Source organism: Salvelinus alpinus, chromosome 3 (genome assembly GCF_045679555.1).
Source record: "Salvelinus alpinus chromosome 3, SLU_Salpinus.1, whole genome shotgun sequence".
NCBI classification, from domain to species: Eukaryota; Metazoa; Chordata; class Actinopteri; order Salmoniformes; family Salmonidae; genus Salvelinus; species Salvelinus alpinus.
The window spans coordinates 59,699,520-59,718,009 of NC_092088.1; the positions used below are offsets into that span (position 1 = coordinate 59,699,520).

Consider the following 18,490-nt stretch of genomic DNA (forward strand, 5'->3'; position numbering starts at 1 on the left):
AGCTCCAGTGTTGAGGATCAGCGTGGCTGATGTGTTGCTACCTACTCTCACCACCTGGGGGCGGCCCGTCGGGAAGTCCAGGATCCAGTTGCAGAGGGAGGTGTTTAGTCCCAGGATCCTTAGCTTAGTGATGAGGTTTGAGGGTACTATGGTGTTGAACGCTGAGCTGTAGTCAATGAATAGCATTCTCACGTAGGTGTTCCTTTTGTCCAGGTGGGAAAGGGCAGTGTGGAGTGCAATAGAGATTGCATCATCTGTGGATCTGTTTGGGCTGTATGCAAATTGAGTGGGTCTAGGGTTTCTGGGATAATGGTGTTGATGTGAGCCATTACCAGCCTTTCAAAGCACTTCATGGCTACGGACATGAATGCTACGGGTCTGTAGTCATTTAGGCTGGTTGCCTTAGTGTTCTTGGGCACAGGGACTATGGTGGTCTGCTTGAAACAGTATTGGTAGTTAGTATTACAGACTCAATCAGGGACATGTTGAAAATGTCAGTGAAGACACCTGACAGTAGGTCAGCACATGGCCGGAGCACACATCCTGGTAATCCGTCTGGCCCCGCGGCCTTGTGAATGTTGACCTGTTTAAAGGTCTTACTCACGTCGGCTATGGAGCGCGTGATCACACAGTCGTCCGGAACAGCTGATGCTCTCATGCATGCCTCAGTGTTGCTTGCCTCGAAGCGAGCATAGAAGTGATTTAGCTCGTCTGGTAGGCTCGTGTCACAGGGCAGCTCGCGGCTGTGCTTCCCTTTGTAGTCTGTAATAGTTTGCAAGCCCTGCCACATAAGACGGAGCCAGTCGGAGCCGGTGTAGTACGATTCAATCTTAGCCCTGTATTGGCGCTTTGCCTGTTTGATGGTTTGTTGGAGGGCATAGCAGAATTTCTTATAAGCTTCCGGGTTAGAGTCCCGCACCTTGAAAGTGGCAGCTCTGCCCTTTAGCTCAGTGCGAATGTTGCCTGTAATCCATGGCTTCTGGTTTGGGTATGTACGTACAGTCACTGTGGGGATGACGTCCTCGATGCACTTATTGATAAAGCCAGTGACTGATGTGGTGTACTCCTCAGTGCAATCAAAAGAATCCCGGAACATGTTCTTGTCTGTGATAGCAGAACAGTCCTGTATTTTAGCATCTGCTTCATCTGACCACTTTTTTATAGACCGAGTCACTGGTGCTTCCTGCTTTAATTTTTGCTTGTAAGTAGGAATCAGGAGGATAGTGGTCAGAATTATGGTCAGATTTACCAAATGGAGGACGAGGGAGAGCTTTGTACACGTCTCTGTGTGTGGAATACAGGTGATCTAGAATTTTTTCCCCCTCTGGTTGCACATTTAACATGTTGATAGAGATTAGGTAAAACTGATTTAATTTTCCCTGCATTAAAGTCTCCGGCCACTATGAGCGCCGACTCTGGGTGAGCGGTTTCCTGTGTGCTCTTTTCCTTATACAGCTGACTGAGTGCGGTCTTAGTGCCAGCATCTGTCTTTGGTGGTAAATACACAGCCACGAAAAGTATAGATGAAAACTCTCTTGGCAAATAGTGCGGTCAACAGTTTATCATAAGATACTCTACTTCAGGCGAGCGAAATCTAGAGACCTCCTTAGATTTCGTGCACCAGCTGTTGTTTACAAATATGCACAGAGCCCCCCCCCCCCCCCCCCGTCTTCCCGGAGTGTGCTGTTCTAACTAGCCGGTGCAGCGTATATCCTGCTAGCTGAATATCCATGTCATCATTCAGCCACGATTCTGTGAAACATAAGATGTTACAGTTTTTGATGTCCCGTTGGTAGGATATTCGTGATCGTACCTCGTCTAATTTATTGTTCAATGATTGTACGTTGGCGAGTAATATTGACGGTAACAGCAGCTTTCCCACTCGCCTTCTGCAGATCCTTCGAGGCACCCCGCTCTGTGTCCTCTGTACCTGCATCTCTTTCTCTTGCCAATAACGGGTATGTTGGCCTTGTCGAGTGTTAGCATTACATCCTGTGCGTCCTGCTTGTTGAAGAAAAAATCTTCATCTAATCTGAGGTGAGTGATCGCTGTCCTGATATCCAGAAGCTCTTTTTTGCCGTAAGATACGGTGACAGAAACATTATGTACAAAATAAGTTACAAATAACGCGAAAAAAAACACATAATAGCACAATTGGTTAGGAGACCGTAAAACTGCTGCCATTTCTTCCGGCGCCATTTTTTTCAAGTCTCTCCAGAGATGTTAGATTGGGTTCAAGTCCGGGCTCTGGCTGGGCATCTCAAAGACATTCAGAGACTTGTCCCGAAGCCACTCCTGCGTTGTCTTGGTTTTGTGCTTAGGTTCGTTGTCCTGTTGGAAGATTAACCTTTGCCCCAGTCTGAGGTCTTGAGCACTCTAGAGCGGGTTTTCATCAAGGATCTCTCTTTGCTTTGCTCTGTTCATCTTTCCCTCGATCCTGACTAGTCTCCCAGTCCCTGCCGCTGAAAAACATCCCCACAGCATGATACTGCCACCACCATGCTTCACCGTAGGGATGGTGCCAGGTTTCCTCTAGATGTGAAGCTTGGCATTCAGGCCAATTAGTTCAGTCTTGTTTAGGTGGCTTTTGGGAAACTCCAAGCGGGCTGTCATGTGCATTTTACTGAGGAGAGCCTTCGGTCCGGCCACTCTACCATAAAGGCCTGATTGGTGGAGTGCTGCAGAGATGGTTGTCCTTCTGGAAGGTTCTCACATCTCCACAGAGGAACTCTGGAGCTCTGTCAGAGTGAACATTTCGTTCTTGGTCACCTCCCTGACCAAGAACCAGATTAATATGAGGATTACATTTTTTTTAATCCAGTTTAGAATAAGGCTGTAACGTAACAAAATGTGGAAAAAGTCAAGGGGTCTTAATACTTTCCGAATGCACATTTGGTCCACTCATATCAGTGCATTCGTAACAGCCTAACCATTACAAAATGTATATTTGATCAAATAAGCCTCATGCAGAAAATTAGCAATTACATTTTTTGTTGACCAAATTTGACAGTCATTGACCTCCATACAAAAATAACACTTCATGGTCTTATTTTCGTGGACAGATTTTGGGCGGAGTAAAGCCTCACTTTGCCTCTTCCTTTCTGGGTTAAATCAGCAATAGCTGGGCATCATTGTTTAGACTTTTCCTAGCTTTATATTAAGTTTTGTGCTCTCATTACGAAGGCATTTTGCAAAAATGGGTTACCTGTACTTCTTTGTTTGACGTAATGCATTCCTTTGGAATTTCATAGGGTGCAATATACAATGTTTCACATCACATTTCTTGATGTTAACACAATTTATAGAATCAGATTGCATATCATTTTAATTAATAGACATCAGTGAATGCTTCTACAACATTTTCTAACTGTTTTAATGTAATATTTGAAACGACTACAAAACTCTTTTTTTTATACCACTATTCTGGTAATATTAAGCTAAATACATATAATTGACATACTGTACTTGCGCAATATTTTCGGGTTGTCCTAATTGTAACACACCTTTTAATCCATTATTGGTCTTATTACACCAATTATTTATTCAGTTATGCCCATGCAAAATCAATGCAGTTCCTCCCTGTTGAAGTGAATAGTGGCCATTTTGAAAAAAGGCTGATGGGAGTTGTACTGATTAAAGACAAAATTGATGATGACTCTATATAGCAAAAACAAATTACTCCAATGGGTCTCCTTGTTCTGTGTGACATTTGGTTTAGTTATCGTACCATGTGATAGTAGAGCACATCCCAACACTGTCCATTCTGGCTCGATATACCCCAAAATGCATACATGTATGACCTTATTTGACCCCCCAAGGTGGGCCCATAGAGATGTCATAATTCCAGTTGCTTCATACTTCAATACAGTGGGTATCAGAAGTATTCACCCCCCACCCTTGGATTTCTTCACATTCTATTGTGTTACAAAGTGGGCCTTTTGTCAACGATCTACACAAAATTCTCTGTAATGTCAAAATTCAAACATTTCTTAAAGAGTAATGTAAAATGAACACTAATGTACCTTGATTAGATAAGTATTCACCCCGAGTCAATACATGTAAAAAAAAAAAACAGCAATTGGCAGCAATTACAGCTGATTATTAGGTAAGTCTCTAAGAGCTTTGCACACTTGGATTGTGCAATATTTTCCCATTTTTCTTTTCAAAATTATTAAAGATCTGTCAAGTTGTTGATGGTCATGGTTACACAGCCATTTTCAAGTCTTGCAATAGATTTTCAACCATATTTATTAAGTCAAAACTGTAACTTTGCCACTCAGGAACATTTACTGACTTCTTGGTAAGTGCCTTCAGTGTAGAATGTGTCCTTGTGTTGTAGGTTATTGTCCTGCTGAAAGGTGAATTTGTCTCCCAGTGTCCATTGGAAAGCAGACTGAAGCAGGTTTTCCTCCAGGATTTTGCCTGTGCTTAACTCCATTCTGTTTATTTTTATCCTGAAAAACTCCCCAGTCTTTGCAATGTCAAGCATACCCATACCATGATGCAGCCTCCACCTTGCTTGAAAATACTCAGTGATATGTTGTGTTGGATTTGCCCCAAACATAAGGCTTTGCATTTATATTTTGTATATTTGAATTCTTTTCACAGTTATTATTGCGGAGTAACTATACTAAACAAAAATATAAACGCAACATGTAAAGTCTTGGTCCCATGTTTCATGAGCTGAAATAAAGATCCCATATTTTCCATACACACAAAAATCTTATTTCTCTCAATCTGTGCACATACACTACTGGTCAAAAGTTTCCAAACACCTACTCATTCAAGGGTTTTTATTTATTTTTTACATTGTAGAATAATAGTGAAGACATCAAAACTATGAAATAACACATATGGAATCACATAGTAACCAAAAAAGTGTTAAAGATATCTAAATATATTTTATATTTGAGATTCTTCAAATAGCCACCTTGCCTTGATGACAGCTTTGCACACTGTCCGTAGAGCTCCGAGACAGGATTGTGTCGAGGCACAGATCTGGGGAAGGGTACCAAAACATTTCTGCAGTATTGAAGGTCCCCAAGAACAGTGGCCTGCATAATTCTTAAATGGAAGAAGTTTGGAACCACCAAGACTCTTCCAAGAGCAGCCCGCCCAGCCAAACTGAGAAATCAGGGTAGAAGGGCCTTGGTCATGCTGACCAAGAACACAATTGTACCTCTGACAGAGCTCCTCTGTGGAGATGTGAGTACCTTCCAGAAAGATAACTATCTCTGCAGCACTCCACCAATCAGGCCTTTATGGTAGAGTGGCCAGACTGAAGGCACTCCTCAGTAAAAGGCACATGACAGCCCGCTTGGAGTTTCGCAAAAGCCACCTAAACAAGACTGAACTCTTTGGCCTGAATGCCAAGCGGCACATCTGGAGGAAACCTGGCACCATCCCTACGGTGAAGCATGGTGGTGGCAGTATCATGCTGTGGGGATGTTTTTCAGCAGCAGGGACTAGGAGACTAGTCAGGATCGAGGGAAAGATGAACAGAGCAAAGTAACAGGATAATGACCCTAAGCACAGCCACGACAACGCAGGAGTGGCTTCGGGACAAGTCTCTGAATGTCCTTGAGTGGCCCCGCCAGAGCATCTCTGGAGAGACCTGAAAATAGCTGTGCAGCAACATTCCCCATCCAACCTGACAGAGCTTGAGGATCTGCAGAGAATAATGGGAGAAACTCCCCAAATACAGGTGTGCCAAGCTTGTAGTGTCATACCCAAAAAGACTCAAGGCTGTAATTGCTGCCAAAGGTGCCTCAAAAAGTACCGAGTAAAGGGTCTGAATACTTATATAAATGTGATATTTCCGTTTGAATTTTTTTATACATTTGCAAAAATATTAAAAACCTGTTTTTGATTCATCATTATGGGTTATTGTGTAAATTGATGGAAATAACTATGGAATCAATTTTAGAATAAGGCTGTAACGTAACATAATGTGGAAATATTCAAAGGGTCTGAACACTTTCCGAATGCACTGTATGTACCTATGGAGGTGTTACGTACGCCTCTAGGAAGAGGGAACGCAACACCATGCTACAACTCACCTCCCCGTGGAGTGAAAGACTTATGTGCCTGTAGGTGCGAGTAAGGATGACAAAAGCAGAGAATTTACCATTTACTGGGAATTTATTCCTTCATGCGGTAAATTTGGGGAAAAGGGGCTGAACGGAACCAAAGCAAAGAAAGTAAATGTCAAAGCCCCCCCCTCTCCTATCTTACCTGACTACCCACTACCTACCTAACTTAGCACCACCTGGTGCACTAACCAAAATACAGGGGGTGGTCCGCCCAGGTCTTACCTAGTGTGTATAGACAGTAAATACAAAGGGTTATGTATGCCCGCGGGCCTCTTGCCTAAGCATTTCCTAGGTGCCTTCCCCCCTGGGAACAAAAACAGAATACAAACGTAAGTAAACAATTTCAATAATCAAAAACACTGCCTCCTATGGGGACACACATACCTTAGAAGCAGCGGCTAGAAAGTACTTAACAAAAACCTTTCTCTCAGCAAAACCAACACAGCACATACTAAATCTCTTAACAACACAGGACACACTAATTATCTCCCTCTGAGAAACAACCAACATATGATATAACCCTTAGCTCTCTCTCTTACAAAGGAACACTGGCTTTTATAGCTGGAGAAGGAGTCTGTAATGATGAGGGGGCGGGGTCAGCTCCAATTAGCAATGGGACCGACCATTCAGCTGCTTGGGGGAATTTTTAAGAAGCCATCCTGAAACACAAACATACAAACAAAACCACAACACAGAAACCGGGGAACGTAACAGGAGGACAGAAGATGGCTATCTCAAGGCCATCAGGCTGTTAAATAGCCATTACTAGCCGGCCTCCACCCAGTACCCTGCCCTGAACTTAGTCACTGTCACTAGCCGGCTACCACCCAGTTACTCAACCCTGCACCTTAGAGGCTGCTGCCCTATGTACATAGACATGGAATCACTGGTCACTTTAATAATGTTTACATACTGTTTTACTAATTTCATATGTATATACTGTACTCTAGTCAATATTTATATATTTCCTAATTCCATTCTTTTACTTTGAGAATTGTGTATATTGTTGTGAATTTTTAGATACTACTGCACTGTTGGAGCTAGGAACACAAGCATTTCGCTGCACCCACAATAATATCTGCTATATTTGCGTATATGACCAATAACATTTGATTTGATTTGAAGGGTTAGTCATTCAAAAATCATGTCAATCCCTATTATTTCACACAGAGTGAATCCATGTAGCTAATTATGTGATTTGCTAAGACACATTTTACTCCCGAACTAATATAGGCATGCCTAAACAAAGGGGGTGAACACTATTGCAATGACTATATTTTAGTTATTTGATTTGTATTCATTTTTAAACATTTGTAGAATTTTCTTTTCACTTTGACATTATGGAGTATTTTGTGTAGATCAATGACAAAAATAAACCACTATTAAATATATTTCAATCCCACTTTGTGAAGAAAAACATTTTGAAAAAATCCAAGGGTGTGAATACTTATGATACCCACTGTATTTATTTAACTAGGCAAGTCAGTTAAGAACAAATTCTTATTTACAATGACGGCCTACCCCGGCCAAACCCTAACCTGGACGAAGCTGGGCCAATTGTGCGCCGCCCTACTGTATGGGACTCCCAATCACGGCCGGTTGTGATACAGCCTGGAATCGAATCAGAATCTGTAGTGACGCCTCTAGCACTGAGATGCCGTGCCTTAGACCGTGCCTGCGCCACTCGGGAGCCCGAATGTATGTGTTGTATTATGAAGTTAATAACATATCAAATTGCCTTAGTTTGAGAAGATTGTTCCCTGATAATACAAAATTACATTTCATACCCTTAATCCTGTTGGCCCAACTAACTGCATAGGAGTCGTAACATGCAGTGATACCCACGAATGGGAGGTAGCTAAATGTGGGTATCTTACCATAATATAACCCACAGACATGCATAGACCTTAATGAAAATCATAATTAGACTTTGCCACCCAAAGTGGACAAATATGTGAAATATGGCATGCTGGCCCATGGACTCATTCATGTCTGGTGTGTTGGACTGCTCATCACACATTGGAAAGCTATTGGGGTGTGGTATGAGGTCATAGTCACAATGAAATCAACTGCTTTAGAGTTTGTTTTAAATATTATATGCTACATGACCGTGAAATACTGCATTCAAATAGAATAGGCATCATACATTTAATCATTACACATAATGCTTATTTTCTTAAATTAAATTAGGCTACCTTACTTTAGATTGTAACATTATCAAATCTCAAGATGTTCGGTTTGATGCGTGGGTCTGGCTCATGGACTAGGTTTATATAGGCCACACACAGATAATCAGTCAGCAAAATGACGTTTAACTGAAAAGGCACTTGCTCAACTATTTGTAGACGGCCAAGGCGCTTGTAGCTGCACCGCCTGTATAGGCCTAAAACAATCGTGCATTTTATTTTTTTAAGTGTAGGCCAATAGACTAGTCCTATAGGCTTACATTTAAATATAACTTATTTAGATTTGATTTAAACAATATGAAAATAAATACATAAAAAATTAATTAATTAACTCATATAGCCTGTAGTCATCATAAGCAAAGCCTATGAAACAATTAGATGACTGTGATGGCCTATACGAAGAAATTACTCAACTGAACAGAAAAATATATATCCGCATATAGGCCTAAATTTAGTAAAATATGCCTACCTAAATAAATCCGAAACTATGTTTGATATTTTTGTTGATTGATCAGTGAACCCGCTTAAAAACTTAATCCAAAAACATCCCACGAATGAACTTTTCAAAATCACTTTCCCCTAATCCTAATTTGCATATAAGAAAATGCGCGGACGTCAAAGGAGCAGGGATCTGTATGGTTTTAAAGGGTCAGACGAGGGGTTAGTTGGGGACAATAACCCCACATGAAAAGTTAGATAGCGACCGTCTGGATTAGTAATGCAAATGCCAATTTTATCAATGGCTAGAGTCCTTAATCTTTGGATCCTCTCACCTTTTTTATTTTCTGGTATCTCAAAATGTCATCGCATTCAATGGAAATGCGCTTGGTTTTGTTAGGTAAAACGTGTATCCGATTCTCACAAACTAGAGCAGCACTTCGGTGAAATGTTAACTTGAAATTGGCATGAAGTTTTGACGTCATATTAGGCCTATATATTACAACAGCAGGCGATTCAATGACATTTTCAAAGGCCTGAATTAAGTGACCGATTAATTCGCTGACTTCAGTAGGCTACAATGCAACTGTTGGCATTCTTATGTAGGGATAATGTCATCATTTTGAGGAAGGATGTTGTCAATAATGCGCAACGGCTTTAATTTGCAACTTCATTCTGCAAACGTTTAGGCTACATGATGAGAGTGCAGTTACTAGATTTAGCTCTAAACCTATTCTTATCTTTTGATCAATGCATCAAACGTTTAAAACATCGAAATGTATTAACATGTCTTTACACTACCTTAACATTTCTTGAAATTCTATAAATGTTCACTGGGCAATTTTTTTATATTTTTAAATAAACAATTGCGTTTTAGGTAGGCTATAGTCATTCATGCACATAAATTCAAACTTTTCCCTCGATTTGTATTAGGCAAATCAAATGCCATCTTTTTAAAAACTAATTTTCGAATAAAATGTCTTCATTGTTTAAAGGGATGTTTTTAACAGGCCTAACCACTCCCAAAACAATCAACGTTAATACTTTCGATACCTAATTAATATGGATCTTATAGAGATGGAAATGTTAGTGAATTTGTTGTTTGGAAATTTGTTAGTGAATTGATTAGGTTAGCCTATTCGTATATTGAGCAGTGTTTAGCCTATCTGATGTTTTAAAAACAATTTTCCTCACTTGTAGGCCTATTTATAATACTGTTCTCTCTTATACATTTAGTTTAGGTTAAGCCAATTCAAATTCGTTGTAGTAGGTTTATATTTTCTTTTAAATCAGAAGTTGGAAATTATCTTTGGGGAAACTGAGCATCTGGAAAATGTCAAATGATATACATACTTCAACACTGATTTTCAAACATTGGGATGTTAATTAGTCATAGCCTATGCGTCTTTTTCGAAGGACGAACGTTGATTAAATCGGACGTGGCATTTGTAAAACCAGGCTAACTTCCTAAAAAACACACATCTCAAGAAATCCCACAGTATCCAAATAATATCTCGTGTTTGCTCTAAGAAGATAATACCAGTACTGTTAGCCTATCAGTTACCGGCCGCTGTATCAAACTCTTTCAAGATAGTGAGTAAATGAAATTTTCAGGGTGCAAACTCCGCCAGATGAGTCGATTTCAGCCGGTTTAATATTACTTCACTTTATCCTGAATCCTTCAGAAGGCCGCGGGCATGGAGAGTGAGTTCGGACCGACTCTTCCCTGGTTGCTATTTGTCTGCGCGAGGCCCAGGGTGCCCTTTTGATCATTTCAATCTCTCCTTGGTGCGCTCCTTCTGATTGGTCGAGGGAGTAAGACGGGGAAAATCTTTAATTAAGTAGATAATCTCTTGTTGGGATGAGAGTGGGTCCATTTCAGAGCCCCCCTCTAGTGAGTCCCACATGAGTATCTTAGCATATACAGACAGTGTTGATTGGGGTTGTGTATGTATGTAGTGTAGTAGCTCTCACTATATCATCTATCCTAATTTAGAGAGCTGCTGAATGTGCTTGCCATCCCTCTATCCTCTCTCATCTCTTCTGTCAGGATGTTCATGCATTTGGAGGTCTGTTACTATATCTTCATTTTGATGACTCACATGACAAGGTCCTGCTTCAGCTGGTGAGTTTCAACTATTTTGTACTCTTTGTTATTGCCTCATCCATCCAAAGCAATGGATGTGATAGGAAGGTTGTTCATTAAGTATTGTACATAGGCTTATTGGAATAGAGAAATAATTCAATGATTTTGATGGTGAAAGGTTTTTCTATTTACTAATCAAATAAAAAAGTTAGTTTAAGTTTTTACCTTTGAAAATGGTTTACCAATTTGGCTTTTTGATTTTCCTTTATGAGAATGTACGGATGGAAAAGTATTACATATTGACAATTCAATATTGTCCTGTAATTCTTGTAATGTTTATTACTCATTAATCTACTTTCATCTCAGTCTATTTTACTGAGGATTTTTTTGTTTTGTTTAGGTCTTTTGGATATAACCTACCCAAAAATGTCACTTTAACACTATGGTTCTTGACCAGCAGGCCAGGGTTTAATTCATTTGGGAGACAAGGATTTAGAGGAATGATATGGTTTAGAACCATGTTATTATATGTTTTAGGACTGCGTTATTTAAAATAGATAATGATGCTTTAGTACCATATTATTAAATGCTATTAAAGATACCTAATGAGAGATGTTAAGTGAGGGAGCTGTGGAATTCCTGCCCTTGCTGAAGGACACTTAATTCCCAGAGTTAATAAGCTGTCTCCTCTTCCAGGTCAGTGAATAATTTCCTGATGACTGGACCTAAGGTAAGCCAACATTCTTTTGATCTTCTGCCCAGATCCCATTTTCCCTTCCCTCCTTCCCTCCCTAAAAAGAGAGCAAAAACCACCCTGTGAGGATCTCTTACAAAACCTCACTCCGAAGACATTATTGCGTTACGTTACTCTCTTTCTCCCTCTCTGTTTCTATCTATAGACAGCATCTCATTTTCTCCACAATGAGAGTTTATGGTTCATATACATATGCATTTTCATCATTTATTTGTTGTAACAACAGCAAGAGTGTAACTTAGCAGTGTTATGCTGGCCTTTTGGGTTCACTCCATATTTGTATCTAATGCACTTGACCCTACTGAGGCTAAGAAGCTTTGAATGTCCATGGGTTGAGATAGTAGAGGTGGAGAGTTATTGGGTTCAGTGTGTATAGAGGCAGTGGCAGGAGAGGACCTGGAAAGGGTTTTGGTCAATTTAATTTATTTTTCAGTCAATTTAGGAAGTTAACTGAAATTCCAATTCCAATTTTACCCATGAGAGGCAATGGAGGCAGTAGAGGCACAAGAGGTCCCAAGATTGAGTGTGTATCGCACAGGAGGCTGTTGGTGAAGGGATGAGAGCTCATAATAATGTCTGGAATGGAGTGACTGGAATGGTATACCGTTCCATTCATTTTGTTCCAGCCATTACTATAAGTCCTCCTCCCCAATTAAGGCGCCACCAGCCACCTGTGGTATAGAGACCATGGAGGCAGTAGAGGTCCCTTGGTTGATAGAGCTAGACTAGAGGCAGGAAAGGCAGTAGAGATCTCTCTGTGTTGAGTGGGAATAAACTAGAGGCAGTAGAGGCAGGAAAGGCAGTGCTGGCATGTGCTGTGCTGTGGTGGGTGGTCATCATTATCCCACCAGACCCCAGTGAGAAGCAGAGAGGTGGTGGCTCAGTCTCTCAACAGGCCACTTGAGACATATCATTCACACAGTCTCAACAAGGACCAGAGAGCTGGGCGAACAAGCCAAGTGGACATGGTGAACATGTAAAGAATAGGGCTTGGGATTCTTAACTCACTCAGGGGTTGTGAATCATGTTCAAAAAGTTGAATTCATATTGTATAAATACTTTTTTGGTCAATTTTGGTTGCTAACCGAAGCTAATGTTTATTAGTATTGTTACAACAAAAACTAAGTTAATACACTAGGAATTTTGGGGTTATAGAACTAAATGTCTCTAGAATTTGTGGCTTTTCATGATTGAACCTATTCAGTTTTTAGTATATTGTACCATCACATATGCCATGATGATATACTCTGTGTTCCTCCAGGCTTACCTGATTTACTCCAGCAGCGTAGCAGCCGGGGCGCAGAGCGGCATCGAGGAGTGCAAGTACCAGTTTGCCTGGGACCGATGGAACTGCCCTGAGAGAGCCCTGCAGCTGTCCACACACAGAAGCCTCCGCAGCGGTAAGCGCCAATGATCCAGGCTCCATTGGAATTCAGAATTCCACTTTGGAACTTTGGAATTTCAATTAGAAAGTTTGGAGAATTTGGGAATTTCTGTTGTGCTGCCCAAATTACTCCCTCTTTTTCTGCCTAAATGACACTATTCTCCATATAGTGCACTGTTGTTGACCAGACCAAATCTAGGGCACTATATGGTCAAAAGTAGTGCACTATATGCTTACTAGGGAATAATTTGATTTGCCCTTTAATAACAGTCCGGCTTTAAGTCACAGATAGGCCCATCCAGATCAAGGAGGAAGGACTCTTTCTAGAAAGTGAGATGGCGTTTGTTTGTTTGTTTAGTCAGGAGATTCATCAGTCAAAAGGATCGTTACAGCAACCCCACGGCCGCTACGGTTCCCTCACCCAATACAACACCAACCCCACGGTCACACTGGCCAAAACAAACACTACTAATCCAATTCACAACATCCTACTGAGCCTCCCATCGACGGGACCCTGCTCAGAGGCCTTGTGAAAACATGGCACCCCAATGGCAATTAGAGGCAATGTGTTAATTACCAGGAGAGATAGGAGATAAAGGATACTGTGGAGTGAGAGGCGTTGAAATAGAAGCCCCACTCTAAAGATAAGGGTTAGGGTCACAGGCTAGAGGAGAGGAATGACCTATTCAGAGGAAGGCATTCCTGAGTACAGAAGGCATTCCTGAGTGCATTTTAAAATGTCTCTCTCACCCAAAGCAAACAGAGCGACAGCGCTTGTCCTTGACATCAGTTCAGTAATCATTGCTATTATAATATAATAATATATCATCTGTTTTTTCCACAGCGAACAGGGAGACAGCGTTTGTCCATGCCATCAGTTCAGCAGGAGTCATGTACACTCTGACGAGGAACTGCAGTCTGGGGGACTTTGACAACTGTGGCTGTGATGACACCAGGAATGGACAGCGGGGTAAGAGAAGATTTTAAAAAATCCACACACAGATCATTGCAAGACACGCATAGATGACCAGCTGATGTACATACTGTGTTATAGTTATGTGATGGGATTCGGTTGTAGGCAAAACAACATTTAAATTATTTTTTCAAGTACTTTGGAAATAATTCCCTTCCACGTATTTCCGTCACAAATGGTGAGCCACCCTCTCGTACAGACAAACTCCTGCTTGTGTCCCCAGTAGGTAGGAGGGTGGGGGGGTGGGGTGGGGGGGGGGGCTGCTGCAGTGAACTGATGGTTGTGGTTATGTTTACAGGGGGTACAGGCTGGCAGTGGGGGGGCTGCAGTGACAACGTGGGGTTCGGTGAGGCCATCTCCAAGCAGTTTGTTGATGCGCTGGAGACGGGCCAGGACGCACGGGCCGCCATGAACCTCCACAACAACGAGGCTGGACGCAAGGTACAGTATTTACTTTACTTTGAACTTTTACTCTTACCATTATTTACTATATTCTCTATGTTCCCTGACTGTGACACATACAGTAAGGCATCCGTAAAAACAGTACCCATCTGTCCCCTAAAACATCTGTGAATAAGGACACACAAGGAAATACTGTACTCCTCAGCTTTCCAGATTGATAGTTGCTGTGTGGCGATCTGCTGTGTGATGACCATTCAGGTGCAAATCAGCAGGCGAGTGCTAGGCAACACATTGGTGCTGCAAGGGGTGAGCTATCCCTCGGCACCATACAAAACTTTGATGATATTCTGAAATATTATCATAATTCCAGATAGATATAGAGCTTGGCTTTCAGGGTGTTCTGAACTCCAGATCATGTTGAGATTAAATCAGTGAGATTGCCATAGGGGGGAGCTCTTGTAGTTCAAGCTGGAGGGCCAGATGGCCTGTCTGATATTTGCTTTTCCCACTCGGCCCCCCAACCGACCGACTGCTCAATGTAAAGTACCTTTTGAATAATTTTTTTATTTCTCAACCTGCCCAGTGAGAATTACAGCTTACAGCAAGCGTACCACCCAAGCGTCCCCTTTCACGTCCCCATAAGTGAGGTGCCACTCGTCCTCCAATAACCACAGTGTGTTCGCTGTACCAGAAGGGCCTATTTACCAGTTACTGAATGTCCTTTATTATGACAAGACTTGAGTTGCAAGATCTCAGGATCACTGGTGCTACTTCTTAATTAGAGTATCCCATGGTTCCACACACTGCAGACGGGGGCCAGTATTATGCCTGCCTGCTCTCTTTAAATACGTTTTTAGTTTCATTCTTGCAATAAGCATCCAACATTTATTCTGTTGGTCTTTGTGTGGCCCCTGAGGAGTCCATAGTCAGGGATGAAGGACCACAGGCGAGAGAATGCAGTGGTCTTTGTTTACCCCGCCTAGGAGCCCTCCTGTTGGGCCCTCGCTGCCCCTCCGAACCCCATGGCACCTGGAGCATCATTGTAACAAAAAAAATACCAGAGAAAAAAAGAAAAACTCACCCCTTCTTCATTTTGACACTCAATAGACTCCCCGTAGTCTCTTCATTGGTTCTTCTCATGGCAGAAAACATGTTGACAATGGCCTTGCTAAATAAATACTCCTCTCACTCCAGGAGGGACACAGTCAGTGTCTCGATGTGAAACTTTGATTTGGCCCTCACCTCGCGAGAAAGCTCTTCCCCTCCCCGTAAAGAAACGTTCCTTTTGAACCGACATCTGTTAACATATGTGTCGGGGTGAAGTCAGGAAATATTGAGGGGGATCACAAAAGCTGACAAAAACTTGAGCATGAACCTTGAACCTATCCTTTCTCCCCTCAGTGAATTCATCCTCTTTTTGTCAAGTGGGAAGGCTTGAGCGTACAATGGGTTCATTTGACAACACATCAATCAAGAGCCAATGGTCTTCACATTACACAACTGATTCTTTGAAACAAAACCATGCTCAGCCACACACACATACAAAACTGATTTCCTGAGACCAAATCAATGAACTTCTCATTTGCATGTTGCTGCTTTAAAGCGCAACTGAAGGCAATAAACAACTTCTCTAATAGAAAACGACATTAGTCAGAAGCAAAGTTTTGTAAATGAGTTCGTCATGACTTACTTGAGGGTTGGGCTTTCATTTCACAATGCTTACTTTCCCACTAACAAGAGATACACAGCTGCAGTGATTGCACTCTATCCAATCCTACCGCAGAACACAGATACAGTGAGACAGACATGTTCACATAAGACAACAGGTTGCACATTTTATTTACTTGAGAAATACGGCACCAAATACCTTAGCTAGATGTCAAATTGTGCAAGTTATCTTAGATTCATTCTGACTATTTTGAGAAAGTAATACTGGCTTTGTTCCTATGGCGTCTCATGGGCGACAAAAACATCAGTAACTGGCACATTGAACCACACCCCAAGACTGAAATATTGTTTCTTATAGTGATGAGCAACAGAGAAACATGCTGAATCAGTGTGTTCAGTTGTGCTTTAAAAATAAGTCTCTTTAATGATTTATTTTTCTATACTCCTGTTTCAGCTGGTATTTGCCTAGTGCTTACATTTATTTTATTTAACCTTTATTTAACTAGGCAAGTCATTTCAGAACAAATTCTACATAATAATTATATGGCAACAATAGGTTATTTCTGGAGTTTACAGAGTATTTACTTTATGTAATGTTATTATAATTACCATTTTCCAGGTGAATCAGACTGTAGAATAAAGCTTAACCAAAGTCTCCCTCCACTCATCCCCTCTCCTCTCCCTCCCAGGCGGTGAAAGGAACCATGCAGAAGACATGTAAGTGCCATGGCGTCTCCGGGTCCTGCACCACACAGACCTGCTGGTTACAGCTACCAGAGTTCCGGGAGGTGGGAAACTACTTGAAGGAGAAGTACCACCGAGCCCTGAAGGTATATATTCTTTATTTTTTATGTTAAACAATATTGTTTATAGGCACTTTAAAGGCACTTCACATAAAGTTCCTTCATTTATTAATTCAAGGTGGACCTGCTCCGGGGGGCCGGGAACAGTGCAGCCAGTCGAGGGGCCATCGCAGAGACTTTCAGCTCCTTCTCTCGTAAAGAACTGGTCCACCTGGAGGACTCCCCAGATTACTGCTTGGAGAACCGTACTCTGGGTCTGCCTGGCACGGAGGGCAGAGAATGTCTGAAGAAGGGCAAGAACCTAAACAAGTGGGAGAAGCGGAGCTGCAAGAGGCTGTGTGGGGAGTGCGGTTTAGCCGTGGAGGAGAGGAAGGCGGAGTTGGTGTCGAGTTGCAATTGTAAGTTCCACTGGTGCTGTGCGGTGAAGTGTGAGCAGTGCCGTAAGACGGTGACCAAGTACTTCTGTGTGAAGAAGGGGGGGCAGAGGGGGAAGAACGAGAGTGCTGGGAGCCGTAAGAAGAACCTGAGGCTGAGGAAGAAGCACTGAGCTGCATCCATCTTCCTCACCATCATCATCACTGCCATACATACGCCTTGTCTTCTCACAAGCTGATTTTCACAGACCCTCTCAAACGTTTTTACAACAAGCTTTCTGCTTGTATTCAAAAGACTTAATTGGAAAATAATTTATTGAATAAGTCAAGTATTGTTGTTATCCCAATCAAATGTTTAATAGTGGGGTAGAAAATGTGTGTAAAAAAAACATGTAGATAAAACTACATGATAGAGAAAAAATAGAGGGAAACTATTAGTTGTGTAGAACTGATGGTATAAATGGTATACATATATTTAAAAGTATTTTTTTTAAACTTTTCCCCCCAATTATATATATTATTATAAGTCATTGGGCATTTAAAGCATGTTAAATACGGCCACACTCAATAATCTCCTTCATACCTGATATCTTGAACAACTCTTCCTTAATGGTCCGTCAACGGTAAACCTCAACAGCATCTTATTTATTGTCATAAGTACCACCAATGAGCTACGCCATTTCCGATTGGTCAGTTTATCAAACATTCCTTCCAGTCATGATGACCAAGCTCTCTCTACCTGTGACAGTGCCTGAGATCGAAGCATCCCAGTAGTTTGTTCAAGCATGTATCACAACAGATATTCAGATTATAGGTTTGAAAAACAAGAAGAGACTTCGGGGTGCATTCCTCTCGTCCAATCCCTTGCCCTGCCCTCCCCAGCCCAGCCTTACCTTGAGGATGTATTTAATTGTAAATAAAATGAAGCACTTTGTTCGGTATATTGTTTATTTATTGCACAGTTTTTTCCTTAGTTTTTGCTTTATTCATAGTTGCTTTCATGGTTGTTATTATTTTCTATAAAACCTTTGTAATTAAAGAAGTATAATCTACAACTCCCCTATTATATGAATTTATTGAGCATGCCAATCACCCGTTTCACATTTCACATCCATTCATTTCAGAAGTGTTGAATTCATTTCAGAAGTGTTGAAATCGAATGCACGATTCTTTCCTATATTCCTGCCGTGTGACATATAAAACACCAATGTTCAGCAGTGGTACAACACAACCTGAGGCTCTTTTTATTGTTCACTTGGGGATCCGATAACCCTCGGGCCAAAGTAACAACAAGAGAAAACTTTTCATTATATTCTTCCTTCCTTCACGC

General features: G+C 41.5%; 1 protein-coding gene across 1 annotated transcript; it reads left to right on the top strand.

Annotated features, from left to right (window-relative positions):
* Positions 1-10,598: 10,598 nt before the first annotated feature.
* Positions 10,599-18,209, top strand: LOC139571033 (protein Wnt-8b). The gene is made up of 7 exons (XM_071393513.1): positions 10,599-10,841; positions 11,499-11,532; positions 12,818-12,956; positions 13,785-13,910; positions 14,212-14,354; positions 16,673-16,813; positions 16,905-18,209. The coding sequence occupies exons 1-7, from the start codon at positions 10,768-10,770 to the stop codon at positions 17,331-17,333; spliced, it is 1,086 nt and encodes a 361-aa protein (XP_071249614.1). The 5' UTR covers positions 10,599-10,767; the 3' UTR covers positions 17,334-18,209.
* The last annotated feature ends 281 nt before the right edge of the window (positions 18,210-18,490 follow it).

Coding starts and splice junctions, on each gene's coding strand:
- LOC139571033 (XM_071393513.1), top strand. CDS start 10,768: ATGTTCATGCATTTGGAGGTCTGTTACTATATCTTCATTTTGATGACT. Junction 13,911..14,211: donor CACCAGGAATGGACAGCGGG/GTAAGAGAAGAT, acceptor TTATGTTTACAG/GGGGTACAGGCTGGCAGTGG. Junction 16,814..16,904: donor AGTACCACCGAGCCCTGAAG/GTATATATTCTT, acceptor TATTAATTCAAG/GTGGACCTGCTCCGGGGGGC.